The sequence below is a fragment of the Glandiceps talaboti genome, chromosome 5 (assembly GCF_964340395.1).
Source record: "Glandiceps talaboti chromosome 5, keGlaTala1.1, whole genome shotgun sequence".
NCBI lineage: Eukaryota > Metazoa > Hemichordata > Enteropneusta > Spengelidae > Glandiceps > Glandiceps talaboti.
Window position 1 is genome coordinate 12,083,965 of NC_135553.1, and position 23,501 is coordinate 12,107,465.

Consider the following 23,501-nt stretch of genomic DNA (forward strand, 5'->3'; position numbering starts at 1 on the left):
TTTATTTGCATTTTAATTTGTTTATGACTATAAACACTAGGGCATCCCCAGATCCTCACCACAGGCGCTCTCCGCATTGCACAGGCTAGTACGAGATATATAGAAAACCATGCACGTGTACATTTTGAAGAAGTCCATGTCTCTTGTCATGCATAAACAGGCCTAGTCGGGTGTCAGTACATGTACTTGACAGTTGAATTTATGGAGTATGTCCGACCTCAGACCACCGGTAGTCTGGGATCCGAAGAAACACTATATGAACCAGTACTTGTGAAAGTGACACAATATGAATCTATACACTATTTGAGTGAAAAAAAATCATAATTGAATTACACTAGCATTCGTGTCTGCGATACCGGTGACTGGCTGCAATCGTATTCTGACGTTGAACCAATTAGCACACTAAGTAGCATAACTTTTTCCTCGAGATTTATTAAGTCTACGCATAAATTACATCATCATATTCATAAATACCAGGTTCGAATTCTGTCAATAGTACGTGATGGCTAAATATGCTTCGGGAATTTAATCTACGGCAAAAATGACGTCCCAAATTGTATAAACTCAGCTCAAGTCCAAGCTTTACAATCAGACCATGGATTTTCATAAAATGACTGAGAAAAGTAGACAAGAGTTAACAATTATTGAGAATTAATTAGAATAAAAATATTAGTTTCAAAAAAATTCAAGCTGGCATTCATAGCAATTGATTCCGAACTGCGTCACACCATAGCACTGTCAAGGTCTTCTCAGGCTAGACTGGCCATTAGGCTGGGGTCAGAATTTACGGCGGGGGTGGGGATTATTTTTGTCAAACGCACCCCTCCCTCGTGCTCTCAAAAAAATCATGGCCTCCCGAAATGAATCCAAGAACTTTCGTAGCCCTCCCCTCTCGGTTGCACATATTTTAATGTGTAGTTATACAAATACCCCCCCCCCGCTCCATTTCAGAAATGTACAGTATGACACGTACTGTAAATTAACAGTTGAAATCAACTTCAGCGTCCATACATAACATGCGGAGAGATTTCTTTACAAACAGATGTGGGCTTTGCAAAAAAAATCACATATTGGGCTGTAACTTGTACTTGGAAATACTTAGCCAGCACAGTTTTCTCTTTCAATCTTAATTCTGGGCAGAGACAGCACCCCCGTGATAGCTAGTAAATAAGGACATGTAGGAGGCCATTTAGTGGCATAAAATTTCAAAAATACACATTATCGGAAGCCATAGAGTACTTGAAAATTGTCTTCAATACCCAAATTTTACTTGAATACATTATTATACAACTGTATGGCTATATTACCTACACTTTAACTCATACAGAGATATTTTTGCTGACACGCACATGAGAGAGAGAGGGAGAGAGAGAGAGAGAGAGAGAGAGAGAGAGAGAGAGAGAGAGAGAGAGAGAGAGAGAGAGAGAGAGAGAGAGAGAGAGAGAGAGAGAGAGGGGGGGGGGGGGGGGGGGAGGGAGGGAGGGAGGGAGGAAGGCATACACGTACACAAATGCATTCGCATGGCTGTCACCCAACTCATCACTGAAAATACGTTGTAAAAGTAAACTAAATGTGGCGAAGCTGTGAGAAATTACAAAATTTACTCGGTAAACGACAGCTCCTGAGGTTTAATTTGGTTCAAATCATGAGAAATATTTCGGGCCGTCCTTTCAGACCATAAGGATTTTCATGCCTCCCTCTTTGAACCCTTAATTTTTTCCACTCCCTCCCAATTTCTTCCCAGCCACCCAGCCGTAAATTCTGATCCCAGCCTTAATGCATCAACGGGTATTACCCGTATATCTTTGGTGATGATCTAATGTTTTATTTTCGCCAGGTACTTATTGACACGCCCATACAGCAACAATAACAAGTTTGTTTGAATATAATGCGTCGCATAGACGAGTAGTCGGAGTAGTTTCGAAAGCATTGTTACACGTCACCTGTCACCAATTTCGCATTCTGATTGGTCGAGAGCCCTGCAGATATGCAGCCGTATTTTTGCTTGTATCACGTGATCACTGCACGCCCCCTTGTAAAGAAACCTAACAGACAACTAGAAATCCAGCTATAAAGAGCATTTCCAATGCAAAATATCACCGTTGTATACATTGTAACAAGTCTTTGAACTGTACTTTTCATGTCACAGGGAAATAGTAAAAAATTCAACACATAACGGCGAAAGTCCATATCTGTACTTTATCTGAAGACAGTAAATATGGGAGTGTCACTGGAACAGTACAGACTGCGAATTGGTAGGTTTGTTAAACCATGGATGTATTAGTGCTAATACATCCATGGTTAAACCCAAATCAGCAAACCGGCCATGCCGTTTTACTGTCACACCTGGATTGCATAACAATAGCAAAGGTACAGGCATGTGTCTCGATGAAGCTTTCCAGTAATTAGAAGAAGTCTAAAATTATAGCATATAGATTAAAAACGATAAAATAGCAATAATATAAAACCAACAAGCAAATTAAAAGCGAATTAGACACTGTGCGTTTACATATGGTCCATGATTTTCTTCTGCCTCTCGATGTGCGCCTTGCTTGCGTGTATTATATGTTTCTGTATCTGTGCGTTGAATTAAAACACTTTGCCTTGTGATTATTTCTCCTGTTTAGATAAAACTGTCGTGATGGGAATACGAAAATCAGTGGTGAGCGTCGCCTTTGTGTTCATCTTACTTTTTGTACAGCCCAGTAGTGCATCGTTGAGTGGGTAAGTGGTTTGTTGGCTTTGGACCAAAACCAAAGGAATTCCTAGAAGTGTAAACTTACACAGTTAATGTCGCTGCCAATAGTTGTTGGAGGGTCTATGCGCTGCCAGACTCGTCCCTTTGTAAAGCGAACGAAGCCATGAGAAGTGAGGGACTTTTAGGAAGTCTCTCATTTCTAAAGTCCCTCCCTTCTCGATAGCTCTCATCTTGTGGGCCAATTAACAATTTCTGCTTCACATGACTCCAATTCACAAGTTCGAAAAGGAATACCACAGTGGAAACGTTTTTTGCATGGCAATTAATCAAACTGTAACAATTACGATACACAGACAATATAAGCAATACAATCGAATCTATAACTAGTATCCTTCACTAGATAATAACATATGACAATTATTAATAATTATGTCAATGTTCAAATTAAAAAAAAAAGTGGTCGGTTGTTCTGTATCGCATCTAATGTTATCTAACGACTTTCATCTTTTATCAGATTACAAAGCTTCGCTTTCATAGATACCGAAATGTGGCTGAAAAATCTAGGATTGACACCCCGAACTCTTGTAGGAAATTGAACTGGGAACAGGGATGTACCATCGAAATCAGTCACTTTTCACAAAAAGCAGCACATGAACCATATTTCTTCAAGTTCGCCAAACAATTCTCTATATTCTATGATGATGTGTGCCTATTAAAAGTCCATACGTCTCCAATCCTCTAGTAATTAAGGTATAACCGCCTTCGAAAATACATACCATAACATTAGCTACTGTATTGGGGATCGATAGGACAATTGTAGTAAAGAAGCTAGTTAGTTTACGTTGACTTTGAATCTCGTTCAATGTCTGGACAGATAGTGTTGATAATGATCGGTAGATTCGAAATCTAACCGATGGATTCTTAGCTAGAGTAATCTAAGAAGAACATTACATTATCATTTAGCTTTTGATTATCTATTTATGAAATACACCATCATTTTCAGAGAGAACATTTGTGAAATCTTGAATATATTTACGCAAGAAGTAACTCGTGAATGCTGCCCTGGGTGGGAAGAAAATGACGGCAGATGTAATGTGCGTAAGTATTCCAAAACAATATACCTAACATAAACACACACACGACGAGACGGATGGCTTTCGTAGTGACTGGTCTGTGATGGCAGGTGAATTTAAGGTCAAGAAAGACAAACACATTCCTGTCGATCGTCATACAACCAAACATGTAATTACAACAGCATTGTTTGTAAAATGTTTAGATTTCAGGTGTGCCCAAGTTCTCACGCAAGTGTTAACGTAGAGGGCGTTCATTTTTAACTGACTGTGTGTGTGGGGGGGGGGGGTGTTTTGGAGTTGAGCACGGATTTTCTCAAAGTGACCATAGTCGCAAACGACGGCCTGTTTTACGGCAACGTTCTTAACGAGCCTCCCACTGGATGTAGTGGTAGAAATAATAACTGGTTTGTGAGAATGAAAGTGACCCCCCAGATCCAATGACCAAAGCCAAAGGGGACCCCAGGAAAGACCACGGTTTCCAAAATGACACCCCTCCCTCCGCCGCCCCATCCCACTGCTCCTCATGCAATATTTTTCACGTTTCCTAAACTATACGGAGGTCTTACTCTAATGTTGTAATACTATATGCCATTTGTGTTCTAAGGGTATATATTACTTTTGGTACAATTTGTTTGTACAGGTTTATTTAGAATGTGTGAATCGTACATTTTTTCTCAGGGTAGCTTAGTACACAACATCAATAATGAAAGCTCATCTGTGCAAACGTTCAGTCTAAGTTCATGAATTTAACTTCGCACTACACCGAAATGTTCAATATAGCCCAGCAAGTCAGGTCAGAGGACCAGTGTATCACATCAACTGTGGGGGTAGTGGTGAGGATGAACCCCGTGGAGAGGAATGCATTGGTGAAACGAAGAGGACTCTGAAAGCCGGAAAAAAGTGAACATAGTAGGTCGAGCTGCACATCACACATCATTGCAGGTCTCCTGTCTCGGTTACCTAGCCTCTTGCCGTTGAGGGCATAACCCCCCCCTCCCACAGCTGCTGGGGGCTATGCCCTCAACGGCAAGAGGCGGGGTAACCGAAACTACGGATTTCTTCAGACATCTATACAGGACCACCCAGGCCACCCTGACAATGTAACAATTTTGGATCGTGAGTCGGACTGGTTTAGTAGAGGGATTATATTAAGGAAGAGATTCATCATATTCTGACTTTAAAACCATCTATGAACCGTGATGGGGGAAGTAACTAACTTCCGAGACTTTGGGACAATTGTCTGAATCACGTACGTATCAGTGTTTGTCTTGTTTTCAGAAAACACTGACGAAGCCTTAGTGAGCTGGTGAAAGCTTTGGCGAGCTAATTGTAAATTTCGGTGCAATACGAAGTTAAATTCATGAACATTAATATGTGGTAGACCTCATTACATGCAATTATGTAATACGCCCCTATCAGAATTGGTCGAGTAAACGTCAACAGAATACAGCATAAACCAATTTTTAATAATTTCTCTCTCTCTCTCTCTCTCTCTCTCTCTCTCTCTCTCTCTCTCTCTCTCTCTCTCTCTCTCTCTCTCTCTCTCTCTCTCTCTCTCTCTCTCTCTCTCTCTCTCCTGTATATATACAGTACCCCGTTTTGACAAATTACAGTTGTTCGTGGCACCAAAATGACAAATACACCCCCACTTCAAGTCGTATTTTCCTAAAATGACACCATACTGCAATTGGTGTTTTTCAAAATGAACCCCAACCAAACCAAAAACACCGGTCTCCAAATCTGTTAAAAATGACCGCCCCCTGAAGGATCGAAGAAGCAGAATTTACGGCAAGGGTTACCGTGGTCATCCGTGTAGTGTATGTAATACATGTAATGACAGTTACTCGTAAATTCCGTTTATTCCTTGGTTTCTGAAAGTGGTAGATCTAATGACACTAACAAAATGGAATAGTCTAAGAATGGCTACCCTGGTAAACGAAAATAAGTTATATTTGGTCATCCCGACTTTTCGTCAAAATGAATCAAAGTTACACATAAATTACGTGTATCCCGTTGTTTCTTTATTTGAGGTCACCATGGCTACCGAAATCAAAATAAGTAAAATATCGTATTAACCACTTTTAAGGATATCGATGTAAGCTTACACGTTTTTAATATTTCCTTGAATTTCTGCACATATCGAAAATTGCAAAATGATTACCATGGTAACAACAAATATCACGAACGATTATATCCACCATTTCAAATTTTAATGAGTTGATGCTACACGTATGCCTAAGTCTCCATGAGCAGAAGAGCTAAAATCATCAGCAACAATTCATCTTGAGGTTACCATAACTGAATGATTTTTGACGAAAAGACAATAAAAACAACAAAAATAGTAATAATTATAATCAAAACAGAAACAACAACTATAATTATTATAAATGATAATTATAATGATAATTAAAAATAATTAATCAATTAATTAATACTAATACTAATACTAATAATGTGTGGTGAAATGGCTCTATATACACAGAAGAATTGTTACTTTAATATATAACAGCAGGTATACCCCTCCCCAACATTGGAAGAAAATCGTAATACTCAAAATAATGGTTGTCATGGATACTAGGGGCCCCTACACAATACATAGGGATATTTCTAAAGGTATTATTTCAATAATGTCTACATAAAACTTTCATACTTAAATAAAGTAATTTTATGTTTATTTGCTTGCTTACCATGGCAACCACACTTGTGTGCTAATATGACATCCACTCATATTACTAGCAATGGCACAAAAAATGCATGTATACATAATTAAATTACTCAAAGTGGCAAATCAGAATGGTTCATCAGAAACGGATTTTACTGTTGCCATGGTATAGAAATTAACAATAGCAATATTAGTAATACATTGCTATCTTCTTTCAGCAATATGTAACGAAGCTTGTGAAAATGGCGGAACATGTGTTGCTCCTGATACGTGTCAGTGTCTTCCCTATTTTCAAGGTACCAGATGCAATGAAGGTGTGTAACATCAGTTACGTTTGTGAACTATAGACTGTATTTATGAAATATCGCTACGACAGAATTGTCAATAGTTTTATTGTCAACCATTTTTTATGGGTGATGGGTAAGAGGTATCTTTATTATTCGGAATCGTTTCTTGGCATCTTTCATTGTAAAGTTCGTAAAACCGTTTATGATGTCTTTCGTAATCAACGTTTTTACGAAATTCATTCAAAATTTATCATTTTCTATGTATACATAAAAGGAGTGTATCCAAAATGCTATCGTATGACGTGCGCACGACGATGACATCAAAATCTACGTAACTTGATTTCGTAAATTGAACTTTTTTAAGGCTTGAAAGTGGTCACCTTGGTGACAAATACGTATTTATTGTGGATTTGATTTGGTGAAATAACTTTACCATGTTTTCCTACTTTACATTTTCGAGTTTTGTTTTTCGAGTTAGATAGTAAAGTTGTTTCATAATTGATTAAAAACCAGAATAAATATCCAAAAGAAGTGTGTAAAGTAGTCTTATTATATGTAGCGGAAGTGGTTTATAAACGACAACTAGGTACTGTAGTAATGACTTTTAATCACAAGTATAAATGAAACTATTTATGCGTTATTCTGTTTCAATATATGGGGGCAAATTTTCAATTGTAGGGAAGCTATAGACGCATGCGCAGACTAAATGTGACATTTGACGTAGTGATTACTTGTGTTGACCCAGTGTCTTTATAAATTACTGTAGAATAACAAACTTTACAAATTTTTTTTTTACAAAACACGGACTTAATCTGTGTTGTTTCACTTTATTTTTTCAATTTAGAAAAACAAACAATAGAAGTTATTTTGTCCACTAAAAATCCAAAATATATATCCCTTTCTCAAAATATATATTACCGCTTTTAAACATTTCTCTCCTTTGCTTTGTAACATACAGCCGTCAGATCATGTGACAAACTCGTGGATACATGTACGGAAGTTTGCGAGCCTTACCATCACCGATCCCTTCCTCATGGATGCTACTCTATCTCATCCGAAGGTCAAGATTACTCATACGAGTCTGCTCGGTGTACACAGCCTCACCTCCTCGTATCTAATTTGCCGTGGTATCGACATAACAATAACGAAACAATATACTTCACACAGGGAGTCGTGTATGTTGACGATGGCAAATCAAGGTTACCTATATCACTGCATGGTGCTGACGTACATACAACTGGCAACTCGTATACAGTCCAGAACATTCCCACTAGCCACAATGTCGATGAAGGATCCATCACTATTTATGAGGAACCTGACAACTGTGACGTTTCATCCAGTTATATCAATCAAGTACCAGACGGAGGGGCATTGCTCAGTACTTTCATAAACGCTGTTAAGAATAAATTTCCATCGTGGTTTAAAATTCATAGTTTGCGAGGCGGTAATATAACAACTGCAACCTCTGTAATTAAAGGACATGATATCGTGGAACAAGACCATTGCTATGGCGCCCCTCTTGACAAAGACAGACTCTACACTGTCTTTCGTTTTGAGTCGCCAATAGCATTTTCAGTTTATGATGATTATGTCTGTCTGCCAGAATACGTACCTGACACAGTAATATGTCTGATTACCGAACACTGTGGTGACTCTATATTCTTACAAATGCCCGGTAGTGCATCCTTACTCAGCGACCTAAAGCTGGTGAAAACCCTGTCACAAATCGGAATCAATACCAACTTCGTGGCCTTGGGGTTTTCCCGCACAAACAGGCTATCGAATGATAATGTAAACATGGATTTGTGGAATGGTGATCACATATTTGAATATCAGCAACCGTCGGGATATGCCATATGGTCAGAAGTACAAATATCAAATGAAAATAGACAGAGCTCATCAGATATCAGATTAACAGTATCCAGTAACATTAAATTAATGCTGGCAGTTGACGATTTCGAAAAGGTACATTCAATTCGGTAATTTTGAAATATAGTCCATATAGTCAGAGAGCCTTCAGTAATTACAAGGGGAGAAATACACCGGGAGAAATCAGTTACAGTCTGTTGAATAAAATGATACCCCCCCCCCTTCCATTTTTCTAAAAGTGGCCCAGAAGTGACCAGGAATAAAAGGGGACCAAAGGCTGAGAGTAAATGGCAATGACTATATCCAACCGCTACCACCACATTAATAATTTTAGCGTCATTGGTTGTTTCCCACTATTGCCATTACAGTAGATCTGTGTGAAGGCACTGCATTAATGAGTCCCTGAGCTCGGATATAATTGGCAGACCCCAAAGACTAGATGCTGTAACTTAAAGGTGCTCTACTGGCATTGTCTGGATCGCTGTCAGTACACTTGCTCCCCAATATTAACCACTTTGTCTTACAGCACTGTCCCACCTTCTCTCCTGTTAGACCCACTCCTCCCCTCACAACTAACAAGTTATTCATTGCATGGTTACGCTGTCAGTAGCGATTTCACTCGTATGTTCTTACATAGTGTGACTTAGTGAGACTGACTAACGAATTCAAGTGTATTCAAGCAATATTAATTTGGAAATGCAACCTTGTGCACAAATTCGACTTCATACCTATGTAATTTTACCAGCATAATTTTCCCTAGAACAATTTCCCATGCATAATTCTAAACTGATTTTGGGCTTTGTAAGTTAAGTCACATACTTTGGTACTAATCCTGCTATCATAGACTTTTCATGTAAACACTGCAGCAAAGTTAACCTTGTAACAACCATTTATGCATTATGTAGAAGATACTTGGCAACAATTACACTATCATAAATGTGCTATAATGACGACCTGCACTGTTTTTGATACAGAGTTTGTTTTTATAGTAATCAATGTACGACATCCATATGTTGCTAAATTGGGAGGATAGCCAATTATGAATACCTGAAGATCCACCTAGATTTTGTAAGCTGTTGCGGTAATTCAATTTAGGACTAATTTCTGTTCATCCAAGGGCAAACGCCTTGGTTTTCTGTAGAGAGCTTCTTTAGATAGTAACATCAAGACAAGCCTCTGGGTTAAGACATCTTTGAATAACATGAAACATGTTCTTTGTCACGCGTTTTTTTCAGTAATTTTACATTTTTGGTGCAGATTATGAACTTTTTTGCGTGGGATTTTCCTGGGAGATACTGTCGACTCATGAGAAGGACAGTTGGCCTGTGGGACAATTGTTTTAGAGGGAGGAATTGTCCGGGGCGTCCCAGCTTCACTTTTGTGATAACCTGTCTTAATGTTCATGAAATTGCAAGCAACAGGTTAGAATTGTAGGGCTAAGTCCAAACATGTATGCTTTTGGACCGCTGACAGTAAGGCTTTGTATATTTTGTTTTCCAGATTCTAAGTCACAGCTTCCTTGATCGAGTGGACGGACTTCTAAACATCGCAGGAGAAATTGAACTTAAGTTTAAAGTCTTTGGGAATCAAGTTTCCATCCCTTTTGTTCAAACACAGGTCATGGCTTACTTGTCATTTGGAGGTATGTATCACATTTAGGCCAAACATGAAGAAAGAATTGTTTCTGGCCAGGACATTTTGTCTAAATAGGTGCGACGATGTGATTATTTTTTTTATTCTCAACAAACCTGTGGCACTGAATCTACTATTTATGACAGTAACTGTTCTTTTTATTTAGTACTTTAGAGCAAGTGTGTATGTGGGGCAGATGTCATCTGTTTGTTCATGACTGAAGTAGGGAGGGTTATTTTTGTGTTTCCCTCGGATCTGCAGACTGCATGGGCTGGCAAATATACGAAAAAAGTCCCACGCGAGGGTAAAGTGATGCGCGCGCTGACAAGAAACAATTCTTTTTGTTTGCCTTACTAACATCTGAAATATAACATCTATTCTTTCTTTGAAGTTTTCCTAACTGTTGTAATTGTTCGATTCTTAACAGAGTACTTACATTAGACTTCGGAAGAAGTAAGGATTGAACACTGAGAATTTAGGGCGGGAGAGGGGCACACATACGCACAAATATGATATTGTTGCATGTGCATTCAGGATATACGTGGCTGATTGTGTTGAGAGTAAATGAATGATTATATTTCTTCAGGCTTTGACAGAAATTGGTGTGAAGACCCACCTGGTTTATTTATGAAAGCATGGATGACCGCTAGTCCGTTTGGTGATTCTATTTTGAGTGATATGTTTGCTGATTCAGAATTAGCAGCGTACTTTTTTGTGACCCATGGCGGAGAAACCTTCTTTCTTCCAAATGATGATATCAATGAAGACCTTAAGTCAGTGCTAGTTGCAGCGAATGAATTGGCTAATACAAGTTCACTCCTTGCATTTAACTCCCGGACAAGTTCCACCTTCGATTACATACAGAACATCCAGCATATGGCCACTGATCTCGGGAATAGAGTACATACCTTGTTAACAACAGAGAGGTCAGGTAATATCAATGCCATCACCCTACCAGACCAAGTCCATGATCTTCGACTCGCTGTAGATGAGATGACGAAAACCTGGGAAGAGAGAAGTGCTTTCCAAGAACCAGAAGCACTTGGATCACTTATTTCAGATATTTCGCAAACGTTATTCTTTATTAGGTACACGCTAGACAATATTGGAACCCAACACATTACCAACTTTATGAATGCACCGAATATTATGGACGTGTCAGGATTTGGACTCAAATTTCGTGCGCGACTTAATATTTATGGACTTGACTTTGGAAAAGTTGGTGTTGAATTTATGAAATCAAACATGGTAGGTCGATGTGACCGTTTCAGTCAGCTCTATGAAGATATAGCCGGCAAAGACGCACTAATGGGTAGAATTACATTGACAGGATCTATATCTTTGAAGAAATTTCTTACAGTCGAGGTTGGAAATGGGAATGAATTTGCACTGTCTACTAACAGCCAAGATTTTTTATTTGGATTCACCAGCAGTGCAAATCTTCTTGGCATCCAGGTAGAAACAAATTTATTTGTGAATGATAAGTTTCTTTATTTTCAAGCTGATGGAAAGATATGGGATATATGCTATGCAACTTTCAGTGCTCAGACATCAGTTTTTGTTCCCTGGGAAGAACAAAGATGGAAAATTACTGGGGAGTTTGGATTTGGCGAGAAGGACCTTCCCAAAACAATGACTGAAGCAATGAAAGATGCCGCATCAAAACTAGCCCAGCAAGCAGTAGAAAGAATAGAAAATGCACAGAAGTACATTTCTAATTTTCAGGAAGGTGTACAGTCTTCGATCTCACAATTGGAGGCTAAAAAGGAAGATGTACAAAGAGCTCACCATGCCTTTGACGAAGCCATGAGAACCTTAGAAGCTAAAACAAATGAAGTTGAGAATGCAAAAGCACAGGTTGAACAGGCCATAGAGAGGCTGAGAGAAACACAAAGGAATATTGACAAAATATGTGTAATTGCGACATGCAGTGATGTTTGCATCCCCGGTTTGAAATGTCGATGGTGTTACAAGAAGATTGGTATCATCAACAGATTTCCATATCCCTGTTGTCGTAAAGATTCTTGTATGATATCATTCAAAGATCCTGCTTGTGTCATTTCCAATATAGCATGCCATGCTGCCAGGAAAATAGCACTCGTTGGACTCAAAATAGCAGAAGGAGGAGCTGAGCTGGCTATAGGACTTCTTGACTTTGCCAACTTCGGACTGGATTTTGCTAGAATGGTAGTAGATAGATCTCGTTGTCTTTTAGATGTTGCAGAGACAAGTCTTGACATAGCACAAGGTGTACTGACAAGTTTTATAAATCTCCTGGAATTTTCAGAACGTTCATTGGAAGTTTTGAAGATCGCTGTCAATGGTGGACTTGCGATAGCGAGAATTATCATTAACGGGATTGGTTTTGTTATTGATATTGAAAGCGCCAAATTTGAAGTCGAGTTCTCATCTGGAGATCAGTTTATTTTGGAAGTTGAGATTGGGGTTGATATCTTCAGGACCGGATTGCGACACTATACGTTTCACATCAATTTTAAAGACTTCAAAGCCAGTACTGCAACCATAGCTAAATCTATAGTCAAGACACATGCTGCAATTGCAGAGGTCACTAACGTCCGTCCATCCATACCTGGAACCCCATTCAATGACACAGACGTTTATACTAATGGTACGTCTCATCAGAATGTAACGTATTTTATCCCATCACAAGAATCTGAGTATTTGAAAAGAAGGAATCAGACCCGATTAGACGAAGTCAAAGAAAATGAATTCCGTATTGCCACTTTTGAAGAGAAGTGCCAGATTCTTACAAACACCTCTAATTTCATAAAAGATGCCTTTGAAGTTCTCCACGATGTTGCTCTGGATAGTAAAGCCAATGACATGAATGCATCTGAAGTTCTACATTTGATTGACGAGCAAGCTGAAAATCTATCAATTGTACCAACATTTGATGTCAGCAGCGTCAATTTGACAGAGGCATTCATCAATTACAACATATCAATACAAGACATCGAAAATGAGGTTTTCATGACATCGAATCTCACAGATACTTTAACGAATGAAACAAATCAAAGTATTGAATTTGCACGAAAAGGAAGTATTCAAGAATACGAAACGGCTTCTGACTTCAAGATTTTAGGTCCTTGGAAGGAGGGAATGGAAAATGTTACAAATGAAGCATTCGCAAGCGAAGAGTGTTCTTCTTTTGATGATTGTCTCATCTACTCATTTGACAAAATGCTAGGGTTGTATGATGAGGTTGATCTACCCGAAGTGCAGAGAATGAGAGACCGTATCAGGACACTTAGAGAGAAAGTTAATGTTATATTGGCGAATGACACTTTAAGATTTAATGACGCTGAAGAATTAACCCGAGAAGTTCTTGATATATTGAATGAAATGGAAAACCTTAAGATTTTCTGTGCAACACCTCCGGAGATAACCGAACACCCTAAAAGCATGGATGTGCAACTTGGAGACAATGTCAAATTGACTTGTGCAGCATCTGGGGATCCAGAGCCACGTTTCTGGTGGTACAAAAATGATGAACTTCTTGCCACAGAAAGTCTCCACACACTGATTATCAATAATATAGATATGTCAGATGTTGGTTTCTATTGGTGTATGGCTGGAAATCACGTGATTAACGTATCCTCCCAACCGGCACTCATAAATGTTTATCTGAAACCCAGTGGCCCAGGGATTGGTATACAAGGTGCAACTATACTCGAAGGCCAAGAACCACCATTCATCTTAAGCTGTCATATGATTGGAATCCCTCTACCGAACATAACATGGAGTTTCTCACAAAATGCTAGAAACTATGATGTTGTTGGAAGTGGTCATGAGTTAGTACTTACCAAACCCAGAGTAGACCAAAGAGGCTGGTATACATGTGAAGCTGTCAACATAGCCGGCAGAAGCATATCAAACGATGTGTACGTGGAAATCTTAAAAATATCTGTCCCTGTGCCAACCATGCCTTTCTCGGTTACAGCTTACTGGGTGAAAGCTCTTCAAAAACAAGCTATGGAAAAGTTCAAAGATGCTATCAAGCATCATATGGCAATGCTGTTTGAAGTTGATGTGAACAGAATTCAAAGTATCGCTGTCGACAAAATATTAGGTTCATATGAAGGGGAAGTCAGACTGACTCTCGTTGGAGAAAACAAGACTACAGAAGATGTTGGAAACAGACCATATAATGAAACCAAATACCTTTATGATTTGGCAAAGGGTGATCTTTTAACCTTGACGTACGACATAATCAATTCTGTTGTAGAGGAAGACACATCATTTGAGTTTGATAATGAGATTGTCACAGTAAAGACATATTCACTAGAACCTGTGTTCATTGAACCCACCTGCCCTGAAGGCCAAGGCATACATGATCAACACTACTTCATATGTGGTGAGTGGCAATTTATGGTATTTATGTTGCGATCTATTATTAATAATGAAAATCACAAATATTGCATATGCCTTTCTGCCCATGTATTGTTTACTGTGGATCCAGAGAAATATGAACCTTGAGTTCTTCTTGTCATTATTGTTAGTTCAGTTTTATAAGTTTTTTTAATGTAATACTTGTAGAGAGGGGTAAGCTAGCGTATTAACCCTTTCATTCCTAGAGACGACATTGGAATAAATAGAAACTTGATTGTAAGAACATTTTCTAAAATTTAAGAATATTACTTCATTGGGAAGTAATATTTCTTGAATTCTGATCTAAAATAAAGTTGATCTTTTTCCAAAAATTACAGAGAAACAAGAAAGGGTTAAATCATATGTTCGGACTCAGACCACTAAACCTATTTAGTGGTCTGACGTTCGGACAGATAGTGTGTTGCATTGTGATGGAGGGGGTGATAGAGTGCAGTTGATTGGAGTAAATAGTGCTGCAGATAGACGTCTAAACGTCGAGTTGTGTAAAGTTGCAGGGAAAGGATGGAGCAGGGTAGCTAGGAGGTGTATAGCAGAGTGAAAAGATTACCAAGGATTACAAAAAGACTGATAAGACTATTGTGAAGTATAATAATGTCTAGTTGGGTAATAGAAAGAAGAATTGAGAACATCACATATACTCACATTAGATAATAAGGCAGTGTAGGACTGAATACTAGAGTAGGGAAAACACTGGAACACAGGGTACACAGAGTAGGGAAAACACTGGAACACAGGGTACACAGAGTAGGGAAAACACTGGAACACAGGGTACACAGAGTAGGGAAAACACTGGAACACAGGGTACACAGAGTAGGGAAAACACTGGAACACAGGGTACACAGAGTAGAAAAAACACTGGAACACAGGGTACACAGAGTAGGGAAAACACTGGAACACAGGGTACACAGAGTAGGGAAAACACTGGAACACAGGGTACACAGAGTAGGGAAAACACTGGAACACAGGGTACACAGAGTAGGGAAAACACTGGAACACAGGGTACACAGAGTAGAAAAAACACTGGAACACAGGGTACACAGAGTTGAAAAACACTGGAACACAGGGTACACAGAGTAGGGAAAACACTGGAACACAGGGTACACAGAGTAGAGACAACACTGTTCCATGCCCGATTGGTACATACCAACCTAACACTGGCAGCACAGTGTGTATTTCTTATCAGGAGAGTCATACAACTTTTGTAGAGGCAGCTATTGAAAGTAACAACGGTAAGTACTTTTTTAGAGGGTTTTCCTACCAATTAATCATTACTTCTTGGTCAACTAAGCTGTATAATCGAGACCAGGTACTAAGGATAGAATTGAGATTGCAGGCTATGTAAATGCTTTAATCCTATGCGCATACAGAAGTTTCAGTGGGCTGTATGCTCCCCGGGGAGTCGAGGGAGTGTGAAGGTTCGTTGTGTTACTATAAATCCATACCAGGGGAAATTATTGCGAAACGCTTTGAGCACTTTTTGAGGAAGCGTTATGTAAAAACTAACATCATCATCATCATCATCATCATCATCATCATCATCATCATCATTATTTTATCACCATGATTATCACAACATGAAACTGTTAGTTACATACATACATACATACATACATACATACATGATACACACACATATACACGCATACATACATACATACATACATACATACATACATACAATACAATACATACATACATACATACATACATACATACATACATACATACACACACACATACATACATACACACATACATACATACATACATACATACATACATACATACATACATACATACATACATACAAATTATGTTTATTTCCGAAATACATTAAATCATTATGTACAGGTACAGTATTATTGGGTTCACACTGCATCTCGCAGGAAATATATCAAATTGCATTTGAACATGTTATCCACATCACAAGGCAGATGTAGTATGTTAGTTGTTATAATGATTGCATCTTTTTCTCCAGATATTACAAGAACCAATTATTGAACTAATGCTGCAGTATTTTGCAATACAATTAGCGTTACTCTTATTAAAACCTACTTTCATAAGGCCACTTACAAATCTGTAGTGAACATTGCCAAGGCTTCCTAGTATTAATACGACATATTCAGTACGATACCCGTAGTTATTTATTTCCAGTGATAGTGGGAAGTATTTCTCAAACTTAGTGTCATAGCATTTCGAAATATGTGCATCGTATGGAATGGCAATTTCTATCAACCAAGTCTTTTTGCATTGTTTGTTGATGACAACAATGTCCGGACGTGTGTGTTGGGGCTGGAATGTTTCTTTGTTAGAATCAAACAGCGTGGGTTTTATCAGAATGTCAGTGTATGTCTCATTGTCAGCATTCCTATCTTGGATTTTCTTGTAGATGATATTAACTATCCGGTTATGTCTTTGTTGATACAGCTTCTGGAATTGTGTGCAACCATTGAGTATATGGGATGCTCTTTAAGTGTACATGAAATGCCAAGGGAACTGGATGGAAATTTGTTTGTGAATGTGAATTATTTTATTACATGTAAAATGGCAAAACACCTTTCTTAGCAAATAATGTAATATAAGTCTCTATAGTTCCAACAAGCTGCAGTTAGCTGTGCCAAGTGTTATTAATCCAATTCATTTGTTTATTCTCCGTTTGTCACAAATTTCACTCGTCATTGCTTGCCTGTCCCTTATTGTAAGTGTACCATTCGTTAAATGAATATGTTCTGGAATTTTGGCATCCTAACTTTGAGACCTTTTTTCAAACCTATCCGTACCAAATACCCCTTTCGTTATACAATAATATACATCCTTTTTAAAAATCGCAATGACCTATGCAAAACTGTCAAAGAAGAAAAAAAGGAGGCACAAAAGTTGCTACATATTTTTATTTAAGATGGCCACATATTTTTTTTGTAACTACTGTGCCAGTCAAAGTTGTATAGAATTTAATAGAGAATATAGGAATTAATGCAATAATTATTTCTTATCAATCGCTTTACAGCAGGTGTAGAGATACCAAATACATCTGATGATGACGAGGTGGTAGGTAACATTTAATAAATATAACTATGTATCCAAATAACAACTGTGAGTTGTATATATAGTTGAATGAATGAATGAATGAATGAATGAATGAATGAATGAATGAAGAATGGATGGATGAATGAATGAATGAATGAATGAATGGCTGAAGAATGAATGAATGAATGAATGAATGTTTAATTTCAGTATACGATAGTTACATCCTAAAGTGAAGAGCATTCAGAGGCTAGTGGTGAGGTGTAGCTCGTTTGTAATGTTACACATCTCGTTTCATTATTAAAAGGTATATGCAGTAACTTTAAGGAGATCAAAGGGTGTTTGATTACTATTATCTGTAGAAGTCACTTGCAATTCATTCATATGATACACGGTGTTACTAACATTATTTACATAAACATTATCCATTTTGCCACTCTATTCATCTGAAGATTAAAATCGTTTTTAAAATGTCGTTTATGCACAGACATGTCATTATATTTAGTAACTTCTTTTAGAACAATTACATATTTGTCTTTATTATTGAATCTTTTCGTTAACACAGACTCGGTGCCATTCCATTATTAAAATTTACTATAATTGTAATGTTAAATTTTGCTTTGTTTTCTTTTATTTCAGACATCACAATCAGCAGCTACACTGTATTCATATCATTTGTGGTATATGGTGTTGTTTATGTGTGGAGCATACTGGATTCAAGTACTTGCTATGTAAAGCACACGATAATCATACAGCATCCATCAATATTTTTCTTCGTTCGTCCAAAGGAAATCCGAGTGACCTAGGGTGTCTTGTCACCACGAGTCGAACCCTATATGCCCATGACTGTCTTTAGACTGAATTAAGGGGAATGATATACTTACATGTGTGATTTATGAAAAATCGGGGGAAATATGGCGGTTTTGACTTTCACGTAAAATATGCATAGTCAAAGTGCACTATCACATCACTTCCATTATCATGATTATGATATCATATTCGACACACTTTATTGTACCACACGCAAACCAAGTTTTACGCGTTAAAGCAGATGGTACCGGATTTATACCACCACCACCACCACCACCACCACCACAACCTTCATCATCATCATGTGCTATGCAGGAAGGTGTACTATCACGATCCTCCACTTCTGTCTGTTCTGTGTTGTTCTCACCAGGTCTTAATATTCTACTATTCCAGTCCACTCTTTAGCATTTGTTGCCCACTCTGTTCTTGGTCTTCCCCTATATCTTTTCCCTGTTATAATCAATTTTCCGGTTCCAAGATGCATTGCGTGAGAGGACGTCGCTTATGTTGTTACATTTAGTCCTGTTTTGTCTTTATTACATTTGAAATAACATTTTTATCAGGAAATGATGGAAAAAACATGTTGACCTCTTTGATTATGAGTGACTTTACAGACTAAACGCCATCATTGATAGAGAGGGATTTTACTGGTGAACCCAGGTTACTGTCAAGTGACAACCATCCATCGTCCTGAGTGCCCCTTGGCGCGTACACATGGCATTGTATGGAGAGACGCGCAGTGCATCTTGGAACCGGTAACATGTCTATTTGACCCTCTAGCACGACTCGTTGGACGTTGTCATGTTTGATCATATATCATGTATATAGTCAAACTACTAGTATGCTATCTTCTTCTTTCTCTTCTTGATTGTTAGTGCAACATTTATTTTTAAATTCACCATACTAAGAACTTCTTCATTTGTTATCTTGTCTGTCTAGGATAAGTTTCACCATCTTTCTGTACACCCACGTCTCAAACGTAAATTTCAAGTTAATCAATGTTTTTGTCAAGGTCCAAGTTTCACATCTATACAGTAGTGTTGACCATATATAGCATTGTTGACCATATATAGCACTTTGTGATTCTCTTCCTTGTTTTGCACTCTATTATATTCTTTGATGTCAAACTTATTTTCACACAGTTAAATGTATCTCTTGGTGCTCTGAATATCACAAACCACCATTGTTTTCCCAGTTCTCATAATTTCTTAACTTAAACCATTTACGATAGATAATATCCATGATTAATCTAGACTGTAAGATACGTCTTGACGTTTCGCCCTCACCGGCCTCCCCTCACACAAGTTAGGGGTTGGCCGATGGTTGAGGGCGCCCCGTCACGGCGTACCTTACAGACTATGATTAATCCAGATCCGTCCAGTAGGTGTTTATAAGTATATATTTATACATACATTTTTTTTACAAGAAGTCAATTTTTTACACCTTAATATGAGGTGAAGTAGTGATTTAAAATAGTCGCTTTCAAATTTGCATAAAAATGAATGTTTTGTATGATATTTGGTCGATCGTTTTCATTGTGATACATCACATACATCGTCGGAATCATATCAAAGTAAAAAGACGCAACGCTCATTATAATGTTGCTATTTTTGTTTCCATTGTTTTGTCTACATGAACAATTACCGTGTCATGCCAATCACATGTCAAAAGTGGATGGACACAGCAAAGCACAGTCAGCACTAATATAAGCTTCACGCTCCCAGGTCAAATAACTTCCACAACGTAAGACAAGTCTATCCATAAAAAACTCAAACAAAAATGGTCGGAGACAATACACAATACACCACAGTACGGCCGGCTTCAGTGAACATGGGCCGTGCTTTGAAAGAAGATGAAACAACTTCATGTCACTGTGTGGATGGTAATGAACGCAGTAAAAATGAAATAAAGTACGTGTACACATAGCTTTCAAGAGGGACGGTTATCCAACAAAACGTTCTGCTCTAACGAATTTGTGGGTCTACTTTCGCGAAGATTTTGAATGGTCATAGATTGAATGTACTGTTACAACACGCTACATTTGAACAACTTGAGAGAATATTATGGGGAACTCTTGAAGCCATTCTCATTCTCTGGATGTTTGATGGGTATGGAAATATTACATAATTTTCGTTTCGATTACATTGTCTGCAGGAGCTGTTTTCCACCCATTGAATAGTTATGTCAACAAAGGACGCTGATAACAGCATCACTTTATGTAAACAACACGGCTTCACTAGGACATACTCATTCACTACCAGAGGAACTATCGTTACTGCTAGCGGTCGGTTCGAATGAATTTGGCTAAGGGACCGGACAGAATTTACGGCAGGGGGGGGGGGGCTGGGGAGAAATTATCTCTGACTTGTTTTTTTTCCTGCCCCCCCCATCCACTGTGACCAAAATTTCACAGCCCCCCCTTTCAAAAGTATAAAAATTTCATGCCCCCCCCAAAAAAAAAAAAAAAAGAAAAGAAAAGAAAAAAGTGCACAATATCCTGCCCCCTACAATAACTAAAAAGAGTACAATTTTTTTTGTTACTGTAGCACAACTGTAATATTTCTTTTGGTACTACTATTATGTTACTATTTCAGCCCAAACAACTTAGTAGTTGTAGAGGAAGTTTTTTGGAAAACAAAACAAAATAAAACATTTTGACCATACATGTAATCATACACATGTGGTATAATCTTGTGTATTTCCCAACTAGACACCATAAGTAGTCATCACTTAATACCAAGGCATTTGATGTGGTGGTTTTAACTGTCATTCACTGATACATACACAGAAACACAGACACAGAATTAAACAAACATTCACATGCGTGATTTGTGAAAAACTGTAGTGGGGACATTTGTGGGGAGTATCTAAGAACATCACATCACCTACATAGTGTATTCAAATATCTATTTATACTCATAACACAATAACTATCTAATGTCAGACATTTGTGATGTCATGAAGTGCTAGCAAACTAAGGATTTTATGCAGCTTTCACTTTCCTACACCAAATGCATTACCAATACACCTGTAAATGTAAGACATTTGTGACTTCATGTCACTGATGAAAAAACACTTAACACCACGCAGACATCTAAATGCTTTACAATATTTAGTACAGATAGATGCATTTGATGATGCTGAGGAGGGAAATAGTTTAATTTCACTGGTTTTAGATAGAAAGAAAGACAAGTCTTGCCTCATATCTTCAGACTCTAGTGAGTCTGAGAGTGAAACTCAAGAATAGTGTCAAGGAAAGAAATAAAACACCTATCTAAATTAATCTGGCCAGACGTTTTTGTATTTACATTTTTCACCAAAAGGTCACTTTTTAAACACATAAATTACAGGTCCTATGCTAGTATATTACCATATATATATATTAGGACCTGTAATGTATCCTTGATGGTAATTACACACTGAACCTGTTTTCACAGTGCTAAAATGTATGTATGTATGTATGTATGTATGTATGTATGTATGTATACATATGTGTGTGTGTGTGTGTGTGTGTGAGAACAACTTGGAGTATATAAGAGTAATTAAGGGTGTATCAAATTAATCTTGAGTAGTGTTTTTATGCTTCACTAAATACAAATGTACACACTTCCATTTTAATACATAAATGAAAGTGTAGACATTCAATATTAAAGGCGATATCAAGTGCTATCTCACGCAATGCTAAATTTTCTAACATATTAATTTTTATCAATGACAAAATATTTCGCGGCCCCCCCCCCTTTCAAACCATGAGAATTTTCATGGCCCCCCCCTTCAAGCCTCCCATTTTTTTCATGGCCCCCCCCCCAATTTCTCCCCAGGCCCCCCCTCTGCCGTAAATTCTGTCCGGTCCCTAAATCACACCATTAGATGTTAATGCTGGAGTGTATTGCTCTACGCTTGAGGAATCTGATCAATATTCAACGTCGGGTTCTGGCGAAAACGGGTTTTGAAGTTGACCTTCTGGTTCGACCATAATGGTTTTGCATGTAAAGATACACTGACGAATGCGTTTGTGTTCCCGAAGTGACGTCATAAAGTTCCAAATCCTGTCCTATCCATATGCAAATGAGAGGTACTTACCTGAAGGTGCTCTGTGGCTGAGCCAAGAGTGCCTCATTTTTCGCGCAATTTCTCGTGTTAGAATTATATTGTACTATTACAAACCCGATTTCGTTTATTTTTATGGCAAAATAAACATAATTACGAAAAAAAGTATGTACCTTTGCATGTACACTTTAACTTACGGTAACTGATCAGTGTCGTAGTAGAAATATTACGGAGAACTAATACGCCGTATTCCGGTTATCGAAGAAGCCCCGAAAAGATAAAAGATATGATTGTTTGGCCACTAGGGGCGCTGTTTTAGAACCGGAAGTGAGGGCCAGAATTGTAGAGTATCGTTGCAAAGCATAGAGTCTATAGGCATCGTAACCACTGACTAAAGATTTTCTGTCATTCCCCGTAACTTTACGCTATAATATTGCATTATCGCCCATCAAATAACGAAATAGCAAATTAACCTCTTGTTCTCCTAATATTTCGCGTAAGTTTGGCTCTGCAATTCGACCGTGAGGAAAACCCAAAAGTAGCAACATTTTGAAACGGGTAGTACACTGGCATCTCACTCACGTTTTCAGTGTGACCTCGTCCATTTGTGTTACCGTTGGTGAAATTGTAGCGATTGCTTCCAGTCAAACATCGGAACGGAAAAAGGTACAAAAACAGAGGAAAGAATCCTCAAAATCACAATATACGCTACAGTTATTGCAGCTTGTATAAAACCAATCTGATTAAAATCCGATGTAGATGTCGGCTAATCGTTCATTGCTATTTTACTTTCGTTATTGTGCCTGAATTGACCTGCGTGGTACATGTTTGATCGCCTCCTCTACCGATCAGGACAAAAACGTAAACATGTACCACGAAGGTCAATTCAGGCAAAATAACGAAGGTAAAATAGCAATGAACGATTAGCCGACATCTACATCGGATTTTAATCAGATCGGTCTAAGACATGATGAGTGAACCACGTA

At 38.1% G+C, this 23,501-nt stretch overlaps 2 protein-coding genes across 2 annotated transcripts in view; both read left to right on the forward strand.

Annotated features, from left to right (window-relative positions):
• Positions 1 to 23,501, forward strand: part of LOC144435696 (uncharacterized) — a 443,695-nt gene that overhangs the window by 325,195 nt on the left and 94,999 nt on the right. The window lies entirely within an intron of this gene.
• Positions 3,679 to 21,764, forward strand: LOC144434814 (uncharacterized). Its single transcript, XM_078123323.1, has 7 exons — positions 3,679 to 3,796; positions 6,652 to 6,747; positions 7,679 to 8,685; positions 10,090 to 10,231; positions 10,808 to 14,596; positions 17,639 to 17,679; positions 18,295 to 21,764. The coding sequence occupies exons 1-7, from the start codon at positions 3,679 to 3,681 to the stop codon at positions 18,388 to 18,390; spliced, it is 5,289 nt and encodes a 1,762-aa protein (XP_077979449.1). The 3' UTR covers positions 18,391 to 21,764.

Excerpts from the sequence above, each read along its gene's own strand:
- LOC144434814 (XM_078123323.1), top strand. The coding sequence starts at position 3,679 with ATGAAATACACCATCATTTTCAGAGAGAACATTTGTGAAATCTTGAAT. Across the intron at positions 8,686-10,089 it reads CAGTTGACGATTTCGAAAAG|ATTCTAAGTCACAGCTTCCT; the intron begins GTACATTCAATT and ends TTTGTTTTCCAG. Across the intron at positions 10,232-10,807 it reads GGCTTACTTGTCATTTGGAG|GCTTTGACAGAAATTGGTGT; the intron begins GTATGTATCACA and ends ATATTTCTTCAG.